We start from the raw sequence: 25,063 nt of genomic DNA on the forward strand, positions 1-25,063 counted from the left end.
AGAACGCGTGCATCTTAACCGATGATTTCGGGTTCAAACCCAGGCAAGCTCCACTGAATTTCGTGAGGAAACCTGCATGTGTCTAATTTCAACGAAATTCTGCCACTTGTGTATTCTACCAACCCGCATTGGAGCAGAGTTGTGGAATATGATCCAAACCTTCTCCCCAAGGGGAGAGGAGCTTAGCCCAGCAGCGGGAAATTTACAGGCTGCTAATGTAATGTAAGACTAAAAGATCGCCTAGCTCCAACGCTCCTTAGGAATGCTTTAGGCCTTAGGTTGGTTAGGATTTAAATAACCAAGTTCTATCCTATTCTAGTACCACATGGTGGATAATAAAGCTATAGATAATTAATTGAATTAATTACATTAGCACAAATTACCATGAATTTGTAGTATGCCTATCTTTTCTACATTTCCACACCATTTGGTTTCTTATCTCACATGTAACGCCATTACCGAGCACATTATCCTTAAACCACATTCGTATAAAGTTAGCTTCCATTTACTGAAGATATAGGAAAGGCTCAAATAACCCAGTGGAGGACATCTTATTACTATGTGTTGCAGGTTTGAATCTGGACAGTAATTATGAGTTGTTTAAGGATTTTTATTCGTATTTATAAGTCTTTCCGTGTATATTATTATATTAATTAGTAGTAGGTAATACCAAGAAGAGATTTCTTTTCGTAATTCCTTAATGAAACAAACGACTAAGTCAAATAACTTTTACTAGAATTTAAAGCATGTTTTGGATAAAGTTCTAGTATACAATATTTTAATATATGTATCTGGGCTTTCAAGTTGCCCGCTTTAAATTTAGTCTATATCTGACTAAGACCTACGTGATAACCGTGAATTTTATGCTCTCTAAAAATAATTGATAATATACTACAAGTTTTCATATTCCATATATACATAATATTTATGGTTTAATACGATAAAAAATAACACTTTTAAGTGTAGCTGAAATATTTTAAAGTGCAAAACACTTTGCGTTTGAAACAATTGCATCTTTCCTCCTACATCGAAAATATATTTAATTTTTTAAACTAAGATCACAACGCAATTGGCCCAAAGTAAATGCCTAACCAATAAAAACTTTACAAGATTAAGTGCGTAAAGGACAGCGACGTAAGGTCTGAAAGGATTTATATATATGAGTGTGGCGAGACGACCACTTCTCCATGATTCTATCTTCAAGCTTACAGACGTTATTACATTTAGACTCATAGATATGTCAAATCAATGTCGATAGAGACTCTTTATTTCGATAGTTTACTTGATATCCAATCGATGCCGAAGCCATATTTGTAACAAAAAAGGGGCGGCAGACAATCATGAACGCAAAGTTAATCGAGATCTTCGACGTCTCATACGATCATTTACACGCGATTAAGATAAGTCAATTTTCTTTTCAGTCAAGTGTGCTTCTGTTCGATATATTTAGTGTTTTATTTAAAAACGATTCCCTCGAGTGAGGTATAATGTGTGAGTGGACATGAGTGGAGTATACGGGGTGCGGTGATGCGAGTTACGGCGGCGCACGATGCGCGCGCGCTTTGATGGAAGAGTCATGGTCGTCGGGCGGCGCGCCGCTGCTGCGCACGCGATCCTTACCGCTAGTGCTAGAAGCGAGCGGAGGTGCCCCTGCGCGCCAAACGAAACTCGACCCAAGACAACTCCTGACTTTAACCCGCCACTATTACCCCGAAGGAGGCTGGGGATGGGGCGTAGCGGCCGCAGCGACTATTGTACAACTCTTGGCTCATGGATTGCATCAAGCCGCCGCAGTGCTAGCCGTAGAGGTCGTAAAACGATTTGGACCCGAGGTTCGAATGCAAGCAGGTGAGAATGTCATGAAAATAAAAAAGTACTACAATTTTTTAAAATATCTTCGTTGATAATATTGTTCAAAAAAAAATTTAAAAACAATTGTTCAAAGAGTTAAAATCGAACCTGTGAATACAACATTGTCATCGTTGAACCATTAAATATATGAAAAATTCGTAATGAATTAGTACAAAAAAATAACACTCGTTAATTATACTAACATCATAACATTTACCACGCAAAACTTTTTTTATAACTATTATAAATAAAATTTGGCAGACGCCTTATAGAACTTAATCCATCAAAATATTTGTGACGACAGTTTAGTTCAAATATTTATTTCCAGCGATCATTTACAGCCCCTAAGGGATTGGTGAATTGGACAAAATCCAATCGAGATTCGTAAGTGTTGGGACAATAAGTTCTCAATGCGTCTGGAGAGTTGACGAAGTTATTTCAAAACATCACTGCGTACATCAAACATACCGAAAGCATATAAATACACCCAAATTATGATGAAAATGTCAACAATAATATTTTACTATTTAGATAAATATTTGACGCGCAACAAAACAGTTTTTAGTAATATTCCTCTTTGTTTATACTCAACTCGATTTCGGCTTTTTCATATCCAATATTTACAATTCTGCATGTAAACACACTTTATTTAAGTGAATCAATCAAACAGCCGTTCAAATTTCAACAATAAGCTCGATCGTTTTATCTTCGGAAAGATTTGAGACATTTTTCAAGAGCAGAAGCTCTATATATGTGAATACTTATCTTTGGAAGAATTGAAATTCATATTCGCTAGCTGAATACATAAATTATTGACGTAGCCTGCACCCGAATTTAACATTGTTAGGAATTACGAAGTTTTTCAAAAGAAAATCTTATGAAATGGATTTTTTTTTATTGAAATTCTTTGACTTATGAAGTTGGTTATAATTATGCGACAGTAATAATTTATCCAAATCAATGGTGATAGGAAGAATTACTTCGAGAATGTGAACTTTTGTTCTCTCTAATAAAACAGATATATTTTTTTGTTAAATTATTCAGAATTTTTACTGCAGGGGCTCGGATGTTGTAAAACGGGCTTTAATTACTCCCCCTAAGTCCGGAACAAAACATACACAATGGCTTTTTAATTTTAATTCAAATGTCGAACGTCCATACTTCTAAATATTCATCTATGAAAACCCCGAAGACGAATTACGGGAAAAACTATATGAGTGCTCACTGAACTTAAAATACTCTTTATGTAATATCCCATACCTACTTTTAACGGCTTAGGACTTGCGTTAGTGTCAGTGACTCATCGAAGCGTGTATATACCATTGCTTGGCTGAGGCCTCCACACGTTTTATAGATAACTAGCTTTCGCCAGCGACTTCGCTCGCGTTTTAGGTTCTTCGACAAGTTTTAGTTATAATAAAGCCTACGTCCTCGGGGTTCAAGCTTACTTCATATCAAATTTCATCAAATTCGTTTCAGTAGTTCAGCCCTGACAGCGTTACAGGACAGAATTAATGTCAATAATATAATAATATATAATAATGAGTTAATGTTAAAATAATAGATGGAACTTATAAACCTAAGTCAATACGAATTGTTAACACAGAGCATATCCACGATGTTTTCCCTTTCACTGGGAGGTTTTCACTGGGAGTAAAATAATTTATAAATTAAGCGTATTTTATATTTGCAAATAAAAATTCTAAAATATCAAATGAAAATTCAGAGGTCTCCTTGGGTTTTAGCTTCAGTAACGATCACTCCACCACTTGACACCACTGACTAGATTAAACCGCTTTAAAATACATACAAATAAAATCGTCTGCGAACATTAGATTTATTCATGAAAATATAACGTAGTCGCCAGTATAAATAAATTCACTTACATTTTCGCGTTTTATTATTCGAAAACCGATCGCCGTCTTTAGCATCCCACAGTTCCAATGTAACACTTTTATTTCACACAGAATAACTCCAAATTGTTTCAGTTACACTCACAGATAATAAAACTAACAGTCAATAAATATAACATAATGTGCCTTAAGTGTCGTCAAGAATCGATTATCGTATTTAATAGAGCCATTATCTTTATATCAGGCTTCGTCGCCATTCGCTATATTTTGGACAAATGGATCGTCACATGACTAATAAAATTCTAAGTCCTCCTTGTACTATTAATTTTATTATATTTCGTATTATTATTACAATATCGCCTGTAAATTAAGGGGTAATTTGATTTTGTGGTGCGTATTTTTTTTTATGATGTCTTTGTCCGTTTGGCAAAGGCCTCAACTTTTGTTAAGCTACATAGCTTATTTCAAAACGATTTAAAACCAAGATATGTTTATTCGAAAAACATTTTAATTATTTTATATAAATTAATCGTGTTTATTTATAATTTTAAATTAACTAAAATAATGTAGGAAACTAATAGTTCAATTTAATAAAACTTTTAAATTTAAATTTATTCTATTAAAAAAAAACAACGATTAAAATCTTGTAATAAAATCTTGTAATAAGCTTGATCCTATATTTAAAAATGGAACAACCATTACTATTTTTATAATAATAAATAGTTGTCGTGATATTCTATAATAGCAACTGAATGAATGCAGTTTATTTATTGGTTAAACGAATTCATAATGATATTGCCAATGTACCGAAAAAGTATTTACAAAATGATTCGACTGCATCCAAATGACGTACAAGATGAATCGTCGATTATGACGCGTGTTTTTTACTTGATATTCGTAAAAAGCGCCAGACCGGCAAAAAGGCCAGTGAAGAGACGGGTGGCCGCCCGCCTAACTGCCAATCATTGCCAATCGTTTATTAGAATCGACGCGAGGCGTGAAGCCGATACGACGACGTCACGTGTGTTGCGCCGACCTCGCCGAACATTTATCATCTCTGAGGACGTTTAATATGTTATGGCTCGGCGACAGGTCCCGCGATAAGCGACGTGTACACCGCGACGTTCATAATTTGTGAATTTCCATCATAATACGCCTTTCGGTTCTGCGGTCTGTGATTTGTGCGATACGGAATGGTAATTTCGTGTAATAAATTAGCACTCGCTAGCGTCTCTCGGATGTTGCGTTAGTTCAAATCATACGTTCAATAAATAATATAATTTAGCTTCTTTGAAATCGTCCTTTAATCTTTAATATATTTTAATATTGATTGATACATGTGCAATTGAATTAAGACACCGATCTCAATCATAACTTAGTAACTAGAAATGTGTATTTTCAGTGATAATTATGAACTAATATTTTTATTAATCAGTAAAAACAAGAACGACGGTGCCAAATTAAAGTTTTGATAAATAAATAATTATCTATAATACTAGTTGTCGCCCACGACTTCACTTTCGTTTTAGAGGTTGGTTGTCACTTGCAAGGAAAAAGTACTCTATGTCCTTCCTTGGAGTTTAAGTTTGCTTCTTACCAAATTTCGTCAAATTCGGTTAATTGTTTCGGCGAACAGACAGACAATAAGACAGATATACTTTCACATTCATAATATTAGTATTGATTCATTTCGCAACGAAATCAAATCATATATTTAGTACAAAAGCACATAAATTGTCATATCAATACGAAGCCGAAGAGACAAAAAACCGAAGTAGGACGCTAAAGTTTATTAGTTACTAAAAAAACGGCGCCACGGATATTCTAACCCGCAGATCAGCTGCCCTACAGAGGGGCCTACTAATCAATAATGTGACAGTTTGAAAAAAAACGCAAGTCATTGGAGCACCATAATAAGCGACATAAATCAACGAATTCCCTTTGAACTTTGAAACCGGTAGAATATTAAAATGTAGCATATATCTACGCAACGGCTTAGGAATTCCTTTTGATTAGTTTTATTTATTTATCTCGTCGCCAATGTACAAGGATATATATTTTTGCTTACAGCAAAATAAAATGTGCATCAATCATGATCTTTATACAATTATTTAGGGTTCTGTAAAGTTAATTAAAACGCTTAATTGTTAACTCTCTTGTGTAAGTCTAAAACGACTGAGTCTAAATAAAGTCTAGAGCCTTATAGATCTTTTATATTTTACATGAACACTAACAAAAATTCAAAGTCAAAATCATCAATTTTTACTTGTTTCTTTATAATAAAATGTTACCATGAATATATTCATAGGACAGATATTGATAATCAGAAAAATAAATTTAGTAGACGTGAACTCTACAAAATACTGTCAATTTATTATAAATATTTATTTTATTATATTTAATTCGTATTACGAGATTGAATATGTTTGTTATATTTTATTGTTACTATTGTGGAACCCTAAAAAAAGTTTAAAGCAAAATGTTAAAACTCATCCGTAAAACGCAGGCCACGTCAACGCCATGTGTTCCGTATCATAAAGTTGAAGTATGTACTACTCGTATTTGTCGCGCATTTGTCGTTTGACTAAGTCCATTCAACATCTGTTTAAGGACAAGAAAATATTTATTTAGAAGAACATTTGCAGTCTACATTGTTTTCAATATACAATTATATTAAATTATAATAGTTGTGAGCATATATGTACAAATATATATTTATATAAGCAAACAAACATTAAATAGAAAAAAAATCGTAAATACTTTCTTTTTATTTATAATTGAAGAAAAATAATTAAATTTCTTTCAATAGCTATAATAAGACACAAAAGGTGGAATTTCGACAATCAAAACTTAAAAAATATATTTAAATATCGTTTCGTATAAATATTTCATAAAAAAGAATTTTATTTACACATTTATGTAGCGTAACGATGTTATTACAAATATTAAATTAAAACTTTTTTCTCATAATATAAATTCACATAATTGTCAAATTAATAAATTGTAAAGAAAGTTCGTACTTTTATTGTATTGGTTCTGTACATAAACATGTAAAAGACGATGAGACGGCAAAACTTCTATTCAATATCGCTTTCTATTGGTACCACTGTAAAGATCTTTGCAGACGTTCTGCTGCATTTGTTACTGACTATAGAACAAACTTGTCCATTATACAATCGTATATTTCGATACAATGGCTACTGTTTTATAAAATATTTATCATAAGATACAAAACTTCAACAGTTCACTAATCACCGAATTTGATTAAAAGTCCAGTCAAACAGTATTGAAAACGATAAATAATTTTCTGAAATAAATTAGTCTGTGCCATCTAAAATATTCTAAATGTAAAGAAAACCTTCGGAAACGTTTTAATTTTTATTTTTTTAATAATAATTCGAATGGTGCGAATACAAAAATAAGTTCAATATATAATATGCAGAGGTTTTAATTTTACATACAAATAATCTTCGAACTTCTTATGCTATTATTAAAAGAGAGAGAGACCGTAAGTTGATAGGTGTTATAAATATTCAGTTAAATACCGATTAAATACATAATACTTAATTGTTAAGATAAAATTTCCCGTTTCTAAATAACGATCACATAACATTTCACGTGCTTTATTGAGCGAACGAAATAGTTGTATCGTTTTTCTTTTTTGATTACTTTAATTGTTATAACACATAATAATTACAATATTTTAATGACATATGATTTTTTTTTTCAAAGTCGCAATTATAGCAAAGGTCAATTATATTTCGTCCAGCGCAAAATAATCAGATAATAAGGTTTACATTAATTTACTTTTGTTTCGTCTGGAGAACTAGATACATGGCGTGATGGCTGAAACAGATAAACAAAGTTCAGACAAAGCAACACTCATCAATCTGTGTTGCTAGATTAAACATTGTCTAGCAGAATAATTCTTTACTATATCTGCTTTGCGGTTGCGCTGATGCGTTGCCACTTAAAATGTCGACGAACTTCTGAACTTTTCGTCCAAAAGTTTTTGAATGGGAATGTTTGTCAGCCCCTCGATTCGCCTTCGTTGTGAACTTAACTGTGAAACTCTTTTAAGACAATGGTCCAGTGATATCATTGTATGATTAGTACTTTTAAACTAAATATACTATTTGTATTTATAGTTGTGTGAAACGTCTTTAAATCTTCTTTTATTCTAGAATATCTTATGATAATTTCCTCAATCAAATGGATTAGTAGTTTTTGTGTAAGTTTCAAAAAATCTGATACAAAATTTGCCTTTTTATAATATTAGTGTAATAATACGATAATAATATAAAAATTTAAGTTTTTAGCACTTTTTCAAACCACTTAGATTGTTCTAGAAGTATCTTCGTATTTTAAATACACCTATTTCAATTTTCAAATAGGACAACACTGTAAAGAGGAAATGTAAATAATTGTCATAAATCCGCTCCTCCAATGAAATGTGGTTATTCTTTACGTTGCGATAAAGGACATGATTTATACTCGAACGTTACTACTGAGACTGGAGATGGCAAATGAATGGAACACTAAATCGTCTTTGTATAAACACGTCCCATTAATCGTTATTTTAATTGGGCGTATACTTAGAAAAAGAGACAAAGTCACAAAGAAAAAGACTTGGAATAATGTTGCCAGGCATTATATATTGAGGGTCAGATAATTCTTTATATTTTAAGTTAATTATACCAATGGTGGATTTGCGAACGCAGATTAGAAATATAGGGAACCGTTTTCAATTACATACATAGCAACGAGCATCAAATTATGTCAAACGAAAAAATATCGACAAATTGTTTATTCTTTGTTCCCTTTGTAAACTCTTGTTCCGTTTCAAATATTCTTCATTTAAAACGGATCAAATAAAATTAATCTTCTGTGTTTATAATTACAGTTTGTAAAGAAAATATTCATTTTAAATTGCGGCTAAAACTTAACAGCAAATGCTGTTAAATTTTGGTTGGAAAATGTTTAAATCCTTCGGTGAATAATACAATAAGAGCTTAGTATTTTTAAACTATTAAAAAGAAATACATTCAAAAACACATTTTATGAAAATATTAATAATTACAATCTTGAACTTGAAGTAACAGTTGCGTTGAACGCTTTAATTAAAAGTATTCCTAAATTATTTCATTGAAATCACGTACATATATACTAATTGAAATGAAGCGAATCGTATACGTACAAAAGAACTGTAGATACATATTCCGTAGATACATAGTTTCAGACAAAAACCTTTTTCTTATGAACTGTATTTTTTATTTTATTTTGAAAAGCAGTCTAAGAATTTCTACCGCAAAGTTAATGGTCCTTCAACTACGAATAATGAATGAATGAAATACTTCACTGCAAATAATCTAAACTACTCCTTACACCTTTAATGCGTTCAATCAAGCAAATCATAATGTTATATACCTTGTGCCTTACACTGGCTCATCAACCTTCAATCTTCAATGACGAACAGTCGGACCTACTATCACTGTAGTTTTATTTAATTTCAATGTCCGTTCCTAAGAAATACTAAAGGCCGAGATGGCCAATGGTAACAAAAACTGAATCTTAACTGTAGATTGTAGGTTAAAACTCGCTTAGGTGATGAACCACTGCATTTTCATGTGTCAATTTGCATTTATAGGTGATGGAAAACATCATGAAAATTTGCATGTGTCACAAAAAATCTCCAAAATGTGTATCCAAAAATCCGCATTGAAAATTTGTGGTGGTAAATTCCTAATTCTCCTAAAACGGAGAGCCCTTAGCCTATCTGTCCGTCAGTTACAGGGTACCAATTCTTCAACTGTTCTTAACAAATTGTTACTTTATCGCAATAAAATCGTAACGTTGCCGTTCCGACATTTTCCTACTTTACTAACATAATGATCTAGTTGCGTTTCGGACGAAGTTGGATCTAAATATAATAAGGATTGTATCGTAAACGATAAAAATAATTGTGAGATTATTCTGTATCAAGAAACTCGAATCTCACCGCAGAAAACGAGCGTGAAATGTCAGAACGTTATATATGACATTGCCTATAATAATTATAAAATCTACTAGCGATCCGCCCCGGCTTCGCACGCCGAATAAAGTAAAGAATGTCTTTATATACAACGTTCACAGCTTATTCAGTCAGTTCAGGTTCATAATTAAATATTAAATGCACAATGTACTTATGTTAGTTAATTGGATAAGGATTAATGCTTTACGTATTAAAATTAACTTAAAATCGCTTCATAAATAAACCACTATTTCTCGTAAAAAGTAAAAGATAAAAAATGGTTATCATTTGTTATCCCTATGAGACAAACATATACTATCGAGGTCTTTTTAAAATTACAATGCTGTAGTATATTTTTTTACCAATCTCGTAAGGTTCAGCCAGCGTTTGCCATGTACCTAACCGCAAAAAAAAGTAGTTTATTTACGTCAACACATTAGAAACTTCGAAATTTATCAGTATTTCTCTACTATATAATACATATGCTATACATATAAACCTTCCTCTTGAATCACTTTATCTACTTAAAAAAACCGCTTCAAAAAACGTTGCGTAGTCTTAAAGATCAAAGCATACATAGGGACAGACAGACAGCGGGAAGCGACTTTGTTTTATACTATGTGTGATAGGATGCACGTAATCGATTGTCAACATTTCACGAGTGATAGACGAAGTGACTTGTCTCAGAATCGTTCTGCCGAGATTTATTTTTATGAGGAATAGTCAAAGTTGAATCGTAATAAAATCGGGAACGTATCATAAACGGTATAAGTTGGTAAAATTGGTCCCCTGGCAGTTAATTTATTTTACAGTAAAACTTTTACGTTAAGATAAGCACCGCTAAATAACGATTCCAAATAAAAACTTAACATACATATATAAAGTTAATCGTATATCGTATATAATCGCAATATGCATTCTTGCACGCGTTTTTTTATGACTCTGAATTACAATAAAATATCAAGATCTTTTTACCACCGTCGTCGGTAAACTAAACGTGATATACCGACGTACGCGTTGTCTCGCAGATGATACGATAATTAAAGATATTTTCGCGGTTAATAGCCACTTAAACTCGTGTCGTCCCTGCATTTATGCCGCGTAATATATTGCGCCTCTCGTATAAAACGTGCCTCTTTTATTACAATTCACTGATTCGTAAAACTTTATGAATTAAAATAACACTATATTATTTGTTATTTATTAAGCCGCTTAAGTGCTCGAGACACAAATACTCACTTATATGTAATGAATTTTAAGCGCTTAAAGTTCTTTGATCTTATGAAGACGATTTCAGGCAGGTAAAATTATACGGATTTTTTACAAAATTGGATCTCATTGCTGTTTTAATCAAGTTCAAAGTCTGAGCCTAGACCAGGGGTCTGTCCTTGATCTAGGTAACTATTCTCATTAGTTCTAGGTGTTGGCTCATCAGTAGTCTAAGAAAAAATTCTAAAATTTCTAAAATTAGAAACTCTTAATATGTATTGTGTATTTTTTTAAGCAAATTATATTTTAGTTCATTAATCTAAACAATTCCTTATATTATTTAGCTTAAGCAAGGCATGCTGAATCAATTTGGATTTTGAAAATCTACATTTATTGAGGCAACTTACGGCAAAGACCTCTCTTACCTTAAGGAAATTAAGCACATGAAATCTTAGACAAATGGTATATGGTATTTTGCCAGAATTTGAACCCTTGATTTACATCCACCTGTTCGGCCCAATGAATCATCTCCCTTGTCAGTTAGTTGTTACCTAGAAATTTATTGGATATTTTTTTCAGGTTGCCTCGGCGCAATTTCAGCTGGCGTCGCACTTGCTCTGTCGCCAGTTACGGTTGCGCTCTGCGTGCGCAAATCTACGCGCGTCACAGCGGTCGTAGGCGGGCTGGTCGCCGCCTTGGGCTGTCTTTTTACATCCTTTGCTACACAATTCCATCAATTATTCTTCAGTTACGGTAAATATCACAATTAGCTTAATTTATTTATTTTATTAATTAATGTCATTTAACAACAACATTAAAAATATCCTTATACATATTATTTTAGTAAGAATTTAATTTCGCTTAAACTTTATTATTAGAATATTTGAACAAAGAAAACACTTATTATCTGATTTTATTTTTTATATTTATTTATTTGACATTAAAATATAAATTCAGAAGTGAATTTGGTAGTAAAATAAAAAAAAATATTATTTATCTCCTATAAAAAGCGAAAGGTACATTATTATAACTGCAACTTTTGTTGTATAAATTAAATAAATATACATTTAACATTATAATTTAATATCTCTCGTTGTGTAAACTGATTATATATGTGTTATTTTTTTATATGATATTACGTGTTCCTTAAGAAATTAGGATCATTTCATTTTGCTTAACTGTCGCGAGTTGGCATAGCGAGAGTAGAGCACACCCAGACGCTTGCACGTTCTGAAGCTTGCAAAACTAGTGACATATTTTACAAAGAGTTTAATTAAAAACGAATTAATCTTCATTCATTAAGATTTTAAATTATAAGTAATTACATTCACAATTAAAACTCAAGTGTGTATTCACATTACATTATTTAAATATATATAACACAACTTACCAAAAGATTTCATTAATAAGAAAATGTATGAATTTATATTTAAAACTTATTATATAAACATACAAATTATATATATATATGTTAGTGGAAATCCAAATATAAACAATTGGTTTAATCTCCAGCGTTCTGACGTGACGGCTCAATTTATTTTATCACTTACATTACACCGACACCCGTTTAAGAACATCAAAGGTAGCCGTAATTGGCACTGCGGGTAAATGAGCGTAATTCAATAACCGCACGTTCGAGTCGGATGTATAAATTTAATATTGAAACAGGCATACTCGAAGACTTTATCATCTGAAATAATATAATTGTAATATGGGCCAAAGAAAGGCCAAAGGTTAAATCAAATTCGATACACAAAATTATATCCGGTAATAAATAATTCTTATACTAATTTATAAATTATTAAATAATTAAATAAGTATTTAACGTATTGACAGGTATTTTCTACGTCCTATAAAGAAAAAGATAAATGGTTCTAAACGGAATACAGATCTAGACGTTCAGTCACGACTTATAACGAAATGATAATCATTTAGCATAATTTATAGGTTACGTACTAACCTTTTATGAGTATTTAATTTCGTTTTTATTATATTTAGTATCAAACATATTACAAGTGTAATAAAAAAAACATATAATTTAAAAATCGAATCTTAAATCGTTCCTGAAAATACCGAAACAGAATACGATAATACGAAGCATTTATAAAGCTAGGAATACAAGAGTGCAACATCGTGTGGCGTGGAATGGCGCCGCAAAAATAACGCTGTGTGTTGCATAAATGCACGCGCTAAGCTGACTATCTTCAAGGATAACGTCGTAGCGACCGGCAGAAATTGTATTAGCATTTAAATTGAGACTACGCTTGGCGCTGAATGCAATTTGATTGACTCCCGCGGTCGATACGATCGCCGATCTAAATCAAAGCACCGAAAGCATCAACGTAATTAGGAACTGTTTGAATATGTTAATACTTGTTGTTTTATTTTTGCTAATTCTTCAGAATCAAGATAGAGTCATTTTCACATTAAGATGACATATGAATGTCACTAAAAACTTAAAATATTATAAACAGCAAAGGTACATTTGTACCTAAGCAGTGTATAGGATGAACTTAATTGTGGTCTATTTTAAAATTCAGAACTAAAATACACTTTAATATAATATTAAATATCAAAATTGTGCAAATATTTATAAGAATAAGATTTGCAACAAAACTTCTTTAATAGATTTAGTAATATGTCAATAAATGGCATTTATGTTAGGAGAGCACTATCCACTGAAATACATATTTTTCCTTAGGTAAGCTATTGGAAATGTATGTTCCTGATACATTTATTTCAGTCTGTGACCTCTGAATATAATAGTCAATAAGTCATTGGTATAATGGAATGATTAATATTTCTAAAAGCACCAAGGTGGTGACTTTCAGTCCGGTACCCCATGTGCCTACTTATATCATATAATAAATCATTCGACAAAGACTAAAAAATAAGACTTCATATCATACATATAAATATATAATTTAAAAAGCAGCATTGCTACTCTTGTTACTAATATCTTATTTATTATCATTTAATATGATTTTATTCGACAAAAAAATATATGTCGTAACGGTATCGCGTACATTAAAAGCAGCAGCCAACGATTCAGAGCAATGGGGAGAGGAGACATTATGTAAAGCCGCAATTTTACCCAATGTAATAAATACAATACGGTCATTGGAAGTTACTGTTTTTATTTTTCTACTTTATAATTCAAAGAACGGAATCGGATATTCAAAGGACTTGTTTCCTGTTACATTAATAGCTTTTAAGAAACCTATTTATATGCATTACACTAACAATACTCTTTCATAACAATGCAACAAATATACTTTCAAATAATATAACATTTGATTTCTCGTTTGTGACACAAAAATATATGACACAATTATTTTTTTACTGTAATAATAAGGTTAGGTCGGACGTGACTGTATTAAATAAACTGTGAACGAATTTAATCACAGATAATATTTATTTATTTTTTTATTTATTTATACATAAAAGTTTCCATAACAAAATACTTATAGCTAGCATCAGAAAATCACTCACATTTGTAATAAATGCTACATAGAGTTAGATCTAGGTTCGTTATCTACAGATAAATATGTGTATAAACTATCAAAACTTACTTAAAAAGTATGATTTTAGTTTCTTCTTAAAGTTACGAGGAGTAATATGATCCCGTACATCAGTGGATAATTCATTAACTAGGCGAGGATATAATATACATAATGCAGATCGAAAATAATGTAAAAACTATTAATTCAAGAAGTATCATAAGTATTTTAGCATCACGTGTTTCAATTATTACAGAATATCATAATAAATAAAATATTATACTAAATTATTATTTATTTGTATTAAATTACATTTGTTTTCTTCTATAATTTTATCACATTTTAAAATCGATGTATGTAGATTTTAGGTTTAAAATAAAATACCACTGATTGACTCGTCGCGAGATTTCCAAAACTATAGGTCCATTTACTTGAAATTTTCGCGATCTGAACGCTCGCTGTGAGAGATTGTCTTGGAAATTTCAACTTCAAGAGAAGTAAGTGGGAATTGTAACTCTGTATGAATTTAACCCGTACGAAGTCGGGACGAACTACTACCTAGTTATGAAACTACAACTTACTACTGTAAGTTTCACCGAGAAGTGGTGTTTGGATTCAAGTTTCAAACTCAGTACTCAATGTTTTTATTTACTTTTTTTTTTATTACATAGTAGTTGTGAGTAATTGTGAGTAGAGGTATCTATTAAAATATGTATATATTTAAATTAATACCTTATCCAAGGAACTATGTCTCGACTTTGCAGAGACGGGATATCAATATGAATAAATAAAACACATGAACACAACACATAAATTACTTAGATACATTAATTACGTATTACATGCAAGTAGACAAATAAGAACTATACATAATATAAATGTACTTTAATCACATGACTTTACCGAAAATCGAGGGCGGAAGCGACATCCATAGTCTCGCTACAAGTAATTTACAACATTTTATTATTAACTTTCATTGACCGTTTTGTATTACTTTAGAAAATATAATTACTTTGCAAAAAAAATTAAAAACTTTGTTAATTCAATTAAAATAAAATTGTTATCATTTTCAGACATAAATCTTTTTAACATCTCAATAGATCTAGCTGTATACGGAGGTTCAAATCGAATTGATTGTGTATATCACTTAGAACGCCCTTTGTACGATAAGCGTCCGTATCCTGGAAGATGCCCCTGTAGTTCTCACGTGCTGTCAGACGCTCCAACTTTATTACTTCCACTGTTTCACTGAACTAGATTCAGTGGCGGCATATTTATGATGCTGTTCTCTTGGTTTCATAGTATACTATAGAGATAAGAGCTTTCTACGAAAATTGCATATCTCATTTTAAATAACGATGCACCGAATTCTATGTTATTACGTGCGATACATGGCGTCACGACAAATTTTGGTAATACACATCTGTCTGTTCTTAAAATTTCTCATTATATTTATAGTTACTAGTAAACAGTATTATTAAAATCAGATTAGTAGCTAATCGGCAAGAACAAATTCGAAACTCGCCGTAGAACATGCGTCATTTATTATAAGTAATACTTATTTTAAGGATACATGCGACAAAACGTAAGTCGGTTTAAGACATTTCACAATTGAGATAGGAAGTCAGTTTTACCGAATAGCATTGCAGTAGATCCTGAAAAATACGCATTAAATATAGAATTTCATCAAATTAGTTGCTTCGAGTGGTTTCATTCGCCTTAACCTTCACACACACTACTTCGCCAACCACCCCAAAATCCTTCCACAGTGTGTAATAAACGTCACGAAATTGTTATTCGTCTTTCCAGGAAGATTTTTCGAAAAGATTCGCGCCACAACTTTTGCGAATAATGCTATTTTTTATTTTATTTCATAAATGGTATTTAATGTTTTTTTTTTTTATTATTGTCACTGTAAAAAATATTAACCATTCCTTTAAATTGCCAATGCGTCGCCAACCTTGGGAAATAAGATATTATGTCTATAGTTACCGAAATACGACAATACTTAGTATTGCTGTTTAGCGGTAGAATATCTGAAGAGTTATGAGTTTAATTATTAAATACATGATTATATTTTACATGACTATATTTACTAACATTAAACCAAAATGCTATCACATATATACACAACGCGACGATTATTTTCATGTTTACATGAAATATTTACAATTTCGCGCTTACTCTTCGTTAAATGTAATCAATCTTGACGCACATAACACGTTCACGGTTGTTGGATTAGTATAAGGTTTTATTATTCGATATACATACTGTATTATATTAAGTACTGTTTTTACAATCAGCACATAAAGTTGTTGAGATCATTTACATAAATTTATCTTTTATAACACTTTATAAATAAATTAATTGATTTTTTTACCAAGCTCTTTTATATTAAATTACATGTATAAATTAGGTACGTCACGTTTAAAGCAAAAAAAATATCTTATTGATTTTTAATCTTAATAGTACTTTGTAATCTTATGCATGGCAAATGATAAATTTAATGTAATTGATAACGTTAGTTTATAACATGTATAATTATGTATGTCATGTTTAATGCAATTATTATTATTAATAATAATAACAAATATCCACATATTACTTACTCGAAAAAGTATATTTAGCAAGGTGCAAGTTATTTCATTTACACTTATTTAATTTATTAGTATTCTTACATTAGTTGAATGACGCTCGTGTTTACAGGATTTATTAGTGTGCGTGAAATGACTAATGTAAGAATGTAAACAGCCAAATAATACAAATTAGTTTATATTTTTAATGCATGCCGTCTGTTTGACGTGGAAGGGCGCGAAGGAAACATTCGTATTTATGTATTAATAAATTTATTCTAATCTATTAGTCTCTCTTTTTTAAATTTTATTATAATATCTCTTACGATATTCCATCTTCTAATTAACTTGTATTATTATAATATCAGTAACTATTATTGTAAAGTAAATGTGAAAATGTATCACTACTGGGCTAAAACCTCCTCTACCTTTGAGGAAATTTAGACCTTATACAACTATTAGATTCCTAATTGAGTTGATATATGAGATTAATTATAAACACAAATTTAGCACATGGAATTTCAGTGATGTTTGCCTAGGTTTCAACTAGCAATCGCACTGTACGCGTTTTAACCATTCCTTTGCCGTCTCGGCATTTTAACAATTATTGGTTAATTTCAGTCATATTAATTATTTTATTTAATATAATAATACCGTTTATTTAATAAATATAATTATCATAGCTATTTTAAGTACAAATTATTCTTATAATCATTTCAGGAACTGTCGTCGGTGTAGGCGTCGGTTTGACTCGAGACTGCTCAACGTTAATGGTGGCTCAATACTTCAAAAGGAGACGAGAGCTCGTAGAGATTTTCATTGTAAGTGGCAGCGGTCTCGGCATAGCTGTCATGTCGACTTTCATCAAAAGTGCCATCAGGTAAAATATTACAATTTGCGAAAATTGATCCACTTTATACTGAAAACCTAACCAGAAAATTCTAGCGTCATTTTTATTTCCACGATTACATGTTCCCATGTATATAGTTACCATTATTCCTGTACTTTTATCACTACAAAATTATTGTCTCGTTTAACTACTAATTACATAATATACTGATTATTACTCCAGAGTCCTCCGACAGAGACCCTACTCTAACATAGTCTTCTGGCGTACTCACATATGTAAATAATATTTAGAAGGTTAAGACCTCGTCGAATCTTGAGAAGACAATTTAAATATTATTTTACTACGTTAATACGATGGGATAAAGACATGGCCGGATTAACCGTCGATTTCGGGACGATGTCGGCGCCCCTGGGCAATGCACGTCTCGAGGCCCATTTTACAGCTTATTTTATTCTTATATGTAACATAATTAATGAGCACAGGAAAACTTACTGATACAAGGCATTTTTGGACTATCCACTAGACATTTTAACGCCATTACTTATTTCAGAGCTATCGGTTGGCGATTGGGTCTACAAGCGGTTACAGGAGTCGTTTTTGTTACTTTCATACTCGGAACATTTTACCGCTCCGCCTCATTGTACCACCCACAACGACGTGCCATACTACATCTTAAAAACCAAAACAAAATTAAACGGAAAATGAAGGATAGAAATAAAACGGACGACAGGCAACCTTTCTTCGACTTCTCTACTCTACGGTCTAAAACTGTGAGAATCTTACTAATGTCAACTGGAATATCAGCGTTTGGGATCAACACACCGATATTTTATCTCGCTTATCACGCCGAAGAAGAAGGTTAGTAATTAAGCCATTTATTTTATGAGTCAGCCACATTAATCCTTTATGGTTATGGTTATATTTTTTAATATACATATAATATACTTTTAGGATTAGGCGACACAGCGGAGCTACTCCAAGCATACCTCGGTTTAGCATGGGCAGTCGGATGTGCGGCATTTGGTCTGCTAGTACGGCAAAACTCAGCTGAGTGCCGTATAGCTAGACAGTACCTCACCCAAGCTGCAGTGTTTGTGTGTGCGTTAGCCACTATGGCGCTAACGGCTGTTGAAGGCTCGTATAGAGGATATGTGATGTTTGCTTGGGTCTACGGTTAGTTTATTTGCCTTTCTTTTGCACCTTAATTTTCTTTTTTATATTTCATATTGTCAATTGAACTGATTTCAACAAAAAATGTATAAATATACAGGTATTTTTTGCGGCGGGTACCACTATTCGTTAAAAATGTATACGTACGAACGAGTACGTTCCCGAAACTTCGCACGCACGTGGGGTTTTGTGCAATGCTCACAGGCCGTGCCCATCGCTATTGGGGTGCCACTATCAGGTATGACAAGGAACATTGAACTCTATTTATAAACAGATTCTATTTACGCAATTTTCTTTTAATTTCCATACAAGTGAGAAGTCACATCATATCAACACCAATAATATTAAAAACAAGTAATATTAAATTGATTGACACAAAAGCATATTATAAATTACTTTTGTTTTTTTTTATTTATTTAATATATCCGATACGACCCTCGCACCACCTCTTGTAAGTAGATGATTTTCTGAAAATACGGAAATCTTCACGCACGTCCAAAAACAGTACAAATCTTTAATTCAGTCGAGTTAGAATTCGCTAAAATTTTAACAAAACATTCTTTATGAACAATAGCTTTAATTTTTATATGTACATATGATACTGATTTTAATCTTTATTTTTAACCAGGGTACATAAATGTGGGTTGCGGCGGCAAAGCTGGTTATTACTTCAGCTCAACGTGCTCGTTGATTGGTTCCCTGTCGCTTTTCTGCATCGACCTGCACCGTCGCAGCGTCGCTAACAAACACACCAAGTATGTTTACCTACATCCACAAATGATTTAATTTATAATAAGAATACAGGCGAACAAATGGTGCTCCTGGGGGTTCATAATTATAACTTTCGATAAGCACTGATATAATAGATCCTAACATATGAAATTAGCGTTTTGCCTACTGACCACTTTTATATTAAATATCTCCCTTTGGTTAAGAATTCCAAATTCAAATTTATAAATTCATTTAGCTGGTACATTTTAGTTTTGAAAACAGTCATTCATTTATTTTTTTCTCATTATTTTATTCTTTGGCGTCGCTTACTACCGCATAATGGAAAACATGAAATATCGGTATATTTACGAGTACGAGTTCGATGGGTACCTCATGAATTGAGTGAATCGAACTTGCAAACGCATCGACTGCTGTGTATAATGAAGGGATTTTAAATCGAATCATATGATGAAAAGTGGATACTGTACGATAATCGGAAGAGTTCGTCGCAATGACAGAACCCTGGGACCCAGCCAAACGAAAATTGACTCAGTCTCACTTGTGAGCGATTGGTGGACTAGAGCCAGTGTCGTTCGCTACAGCTTTCTAAAATCTGGCCAAACGAGATATCTATGGTCAGCAACTGTAAACCGTGAAGGAAGACCTAGTTGCTAAGCAATCGACATTGATCAATCACTCTAGGCCACTGCTGCTTCACGGCAACGCGAGACCACACACTACACAACAAACAACCACTAAGTTGGATGAGCTACAATTGGAATGTCTGCGACATCCACCGTATATGCCGGACCTTGCTTCAACAGATTATAATTTTTTCTGGAATTTAGACAACTTCTTACCAAACCGCCTTCAAAAAGTTTATTGATTCTCGCCCCCATGTTTTTTTTAGTAAAGGGATCAATTAACTACCTATGAGGTGGCAAAAGTGCACAGATAACAACGGTGCATATTAAATTATAACATATTTTACAAAAACAAAATTGACTTTACATTCCTTCCGTACGTACAACGCCAATTTCATACGTTAGGACCTAATATTGACTATTCCAACACTATGAATGAGCAGCTAGTAATGGAAATGAAATCTTACAAGTCCCTCGCCTTTTATACCCTACTGTATTTCGCCTTTCAAACGTAAAAAGCAATTCAACGCATGTTTTTAAAACTATTTCGATATATTTCAATAAGATGCAAAACATTTTTGATGCAGATTTTCGAAAGATACAATTTATTGTTTTCAAGTCATCAAAGATTTATTCATATATAAATAATAAGAGTACTAAATAATTCTTATCCAACATATTATGACTTTCATGTTCAATCAATAATAATGGTTAAATATCAATTTAAATATTTTATAAAAATGAACAGCCAGAAAATATCCAACTACTAGGCTCTAAACTCCGTCCATCTTTGAACAAGAAGTTTTGAAGTATGTTCCACCATGCTGCTTGAGTTTAAGCCCGCAAACTGTTAAGATTCCCGTGTTCTAACCACTGAAATATCCCGACATTTTAAACCTTTTATTATATACCATATATTATTGTATTATTTCTTCAGAGAAAATGGCGGTACGGTTGGGTGCGAGTCGACAGCAACGTCGCGCAACCGCGATCGCGAGCCGCGCACCGCTACCGGGGCTGCAACTGCATTAGGTAACACAAACACTTAATTTATATAGAAATGGCATGTTACTCCTTGACAAATATACACACATTCGCACACACGCAACATACACACACACACACATTCGCACATACGTAGTTTTTTTCACTTTCTGTAACAATTCTTTATTATCATTTTTATTTAATTGCCCAACATTGGAAAAACTAAATTGCATATTCCATTTGTAAATTATTTATTCCATAATACATATATATATATATATATATATATAAACTGTAGTTAAAAACTGTAGTCTAGTTAATATTTATAGTTAGCTAAAAAGGTAATGTTGCATTTTTATGATTGAAACTAGATCCATAATCACATTGTAGTTTAATTGCAACATATATATATATATATATAATCAATCATAAAAATGCAACATTACCTTTTTAGCTAACTATAAATATTAACTAGACTACAGTTTTTAAGATTTTAGACATACATACATAACAAACCATTTATAAACATTGCAATACACAAGAACTTGAGAAAGAATTGAACCTTAAAATTACCAACATAATAAAACACTATTTTTTTTCTATCCCCCATCTGTACTTATTTGTGTAAAGTTCTAGGAGCAGAACTAGTAGCACCAGGCAGAGCTGGCCGAGATTTATTACTAGACAGCATCGGTCCTGGCAGCCTTGGATCCCCCCCTCCCAATCTCCCTCCAGAACTGACGTGCATCAGTGAAGAAGGAGGATTAGATTTAGATTTAGATCTAGACATACCCGAACACCTACTAGAGGAATTGGATTGTGGGGGAGATTGTATTACTAGTTGTAATAAGGTAATCAAACGTTTTATTTTATAATGTTTATATATGTATAAGTACAGCTTATTCTAATGGAAGTAGGAAAAAAGATAAACAAACCTTAGATTCATGTAAATCTAAGGTTTGTTTATCTTTTTTCCATATTTCAGGCCATTTTCTTATAACTCACTAATAATAAATAAATAACTATATTGTGCACTAGTATGAGAAAATAATTAATATATATTTATTTATAATACAGCACTATTGCACTTAACTATTTATTTTCACTTTAATTTTACTTTAAAAATTAAGTTTCATCAACGTTCAAAACGCAACGTTTGTTTTTAATTTAATTTTTCTAGAAGAGTTATCTGTTTGGTATATAGTCACACTGGCTATTCATATCACTGCAAGCATTACAAATCGTCTTCTCTGTCAGATTCTCTCACTGTTCTAACTGCAATAAAAATATAAAGACCGATGATTTGCATTAAAATAATCAGAGATCTACTGAGAGGGTACCAAATCCTCCGTGGTAGGCTACGCAAAGTCCTATGTATATATTTTTTATTTAAAAATTCTAATATTACCCATTATTAACCAAATCGTACATTACATATTTACAATTTTACAGGTGGAGAACTACTTGATGTTGAGTGAATACGAGAACAATCTAATCGCAGAGATTCCTAACTTGAACGAACGACGGGGACGGCGATGGTCCATCGTCGTCGCTAACTCAAACTCCCCGCAGCCTTCCACCAATCAGGAGAACCAGAATAATTCACCCGAACATCACAGGAATTCAATCAAATGGAAGAAAAAGTGCCATAATACAAACAACAGACTGATAACAGTGATCAATGAAGCGTCGTTATAAACCACTAGTGGAATAAAGTTGAGACAATAAATAGAAAATAATTCGTTTAGTGTACCAATGACCTATTTAACCTCATAATTTATTTCTTGTGTGTGTATAGTAGCCTCATTTGTGTAACGTTCGGTATTATTTATTAAATTATTATGAAGAATCTTTGATTTTCCTTTCAAAACTAGAACAGTTTAATAGAACATATTCGGAGCTTAACATATTCATTTTTGTTATTTTTCCCAATATTTTAACAGAGTTGTAGCCATTGTGTTCAGACCTCGACATGTTTATGGATACACATTACTTAACTTACATTTACACTAATACTACTAATACTAAACGGTAAATCTGTCAAGCTATCGTGTTGTTCTAAGCACACGGTCCCGGTGATAAATAATCACCTTGGCCTATAGTCACATTAGCCTTACACTGCCAATGGGCCACCAAACAATGGATCAAACGTCGTATGTAGCAGTTGTACAGATACACAATGCTTTGTTTTCTTCTTTCGATTGCCAAATTTTATTTACTGATGGCAGAAAGAGAGAAATCAACGGGAACTAATTAACTACAGAACGTTCGTTTCTACGTGTGTGTTCTCGCATTTCCATTTAGCTTAGATCTGTCTCTCAGCAAACACTAGCATATAAGCATGTAAACAGTGACTTGTTACTCGGGACTCATGCATTCATGTATATGGAATTTATCATAGAGGCTTTTACAGTAATGACAATTGGTATTTATACACAGACAGGACCCCAATGGCGGGTGTTTGTTATTAGGCTCTACATAGTATACAGTCGTTTCCCGCCGGCTTTACACTTAGATCTTTTAAACTACGCAGCTGATTTTAATGCGGTTTTCATCAATAAATATAGAATGATTCAAGAGTAACGGTTATATGTATAATACGCGCATATTAAGAAGCCGACATTTTAACTATCCTAGGCTGAAAAAACCAAACTTTTTATATTTGTTATTTTTAATGATCGTGTTTCTAGACTCGTAGATTATTGTACCTGTGTGAAACCGGGGCGGGTACCTTGTAATACATGAAACGTCATCGCAATACTGTCATTTCGTGACCACGACAGGTCTAACTCTGTCAATAGTCGAATGATCGCGGTCAGAACATTAAATATTAAAAATTAATATCACATATCACAAACGTGATCGTACAAAATGAAACAACAATTAAAAGAGGGTAGTTAAATATATTATTGACATTTGTATTATAATAAAAATAATAGTAATCATTCTTATAACTAGCGAATACAATACTGCACAAAAATATTATCGGAACACAATTATTCTATAATCTCTGAGGAGTAACGATGTCTTCTAAGAATTGGGCAAAACAGCGCATCGCTTGTAGCAGAGCCGCCAGGAGGATCGACAGAGACAGACTTACCAACTTCTGACTCTCGGATTTAACGATTTCGTTGTTAGAAACAGGAACTAGACTGCGGTTCGAATCTAAATTAAGAATGCTTGAATTATCACAATCGATGCTATAAACATTTGTACCAACAACAGACTCACACTTCCTCGAATCACAAACATCGTTAACATCACACGATACATTTATCACAATGAAATCTGAATCGATTAGGTTATCTTCAACGCCGTCCACTTCGTCGGACTCGTCCAAGTGCGACCTGAACGAGCCCTGCGCTTTGAGGACGTTATTATTATTAACATTTGAACAACTTGGAATCTCATTCCAGAGCACAGCACAACGATTATTATTGGTTAGGCACTTTGTTACTACATTATCCGCTACGCTTGATCTTAAACTATCACTAACATTTCTATTACGATTATAAACGTATCTCATGGAATCGTCGTTTTCACCTGACGACATACCACTGTCGTTATCTATAATACATTCTCTAATTGGAGAGATATGATCGAGATTATTGTTTACTATGTTACTTTTAACATCTACTTTAGTGCTATCAAAACTTCCATAGCTTTTGGATGGAGCATATTTTGAAGTATGCTGCTGTACCGTGCCCG

The 25,063-nt window shown here is 32.4% G+C and overlaps 2 protein-coding genes across 2 annotated transcripts in view; one reads left to right on the plus strand and one right to left on the minus strand.

Annotated features, from left to right (window-relative positions):
* The window catches only part of LOC125066882 (monocarboxylate transporter 2-like), a 50,301-nt gene extending 27,130 nt beyond the window's left edge, over positions 1-23,171 (plus strand). Inside the window, exons 2-11 of the mRNA XM_047675189.1 lie at positions 1,422-1,848; positions 11,503-11,676; positions 17,717-17,876; positions 18,397-18,704; positions 18,798-19,019; positions 19,117-19,254; positions 19,645-19,771; positions 21,309-21,403; positions 21,986-22,206; positions 22,808-23,171. Coding sequence (XP_047531145.1) covers positions 1,566-1,848; positions 11,503-11,676; positions 17,717-17,876; positions 18,397-18,704; positions 18,798-19,019; positions 19,117-19,254; positions 19,645-19,771; positions 21,309-21,403; positions 21,986-22,206; positions 22,808-23,053 — 1,974 coding nt within the window. The 5' untranslated portion in view covers positions 1,422-1,565 and the 3' untranslated portion in view covers positions 23,054-23,171. The remainder of the gene's footprint in view (positions 1-1,421; positions 1,849-11,502; positions 11,677-17,716; positions 17,877-18,396; positions 18,705-18,797; positions 19,020-19,116; positions 19,255-19,644; positions 19,772-21,308; positions 21,404-21,985; positions 22,207-22,807) is intronic.
* A 1,073-nt stretch (positions 23,172-24,244) lies between these two features.
* Positions 24,245-24,917, minus strand: LOC125066733. The gene has a single exon (XM_047674976.1). The coding sequence runs from the start codon at positions 24,906-24,908 to the stop codon at positions 24,357-24,359; it is 552 nt and encodes a 183-aa protein (XP_047530932.1). The 5' UTR covers positions 24,909-24,917; the 3' UTR covers positions 24,245-24,356.
* Between the last annotated feature and the right edge of the window lie 146 nt (positions 24,918-25,063).

Source organism: Vanessa atalanta, chromosome 10 (genome assembly GCF_905147765.1).
Source record: "Vanessa atalanta chromosome 10, ilVanAtal1.2, whole genome shotgun sequence".
In the NCBI taxonomy this organism is placed as follows: domain Eukaryota; kingdom Metazoa; phylum Arthropoda; class Insecta; order Lepidoptera; family Nymphalidae; genus Vanessa; species Vanessa atalanta.

Excerpts from the sequence above, each read along its gene's own strand:
- LOC125066733 (XM_047674976.1), bottom strand. The coding sequence starts at position 24,908 with ATGTCGTCAGGTGAAAACGACGATTCCATGAGATACGTTTATAATCGT.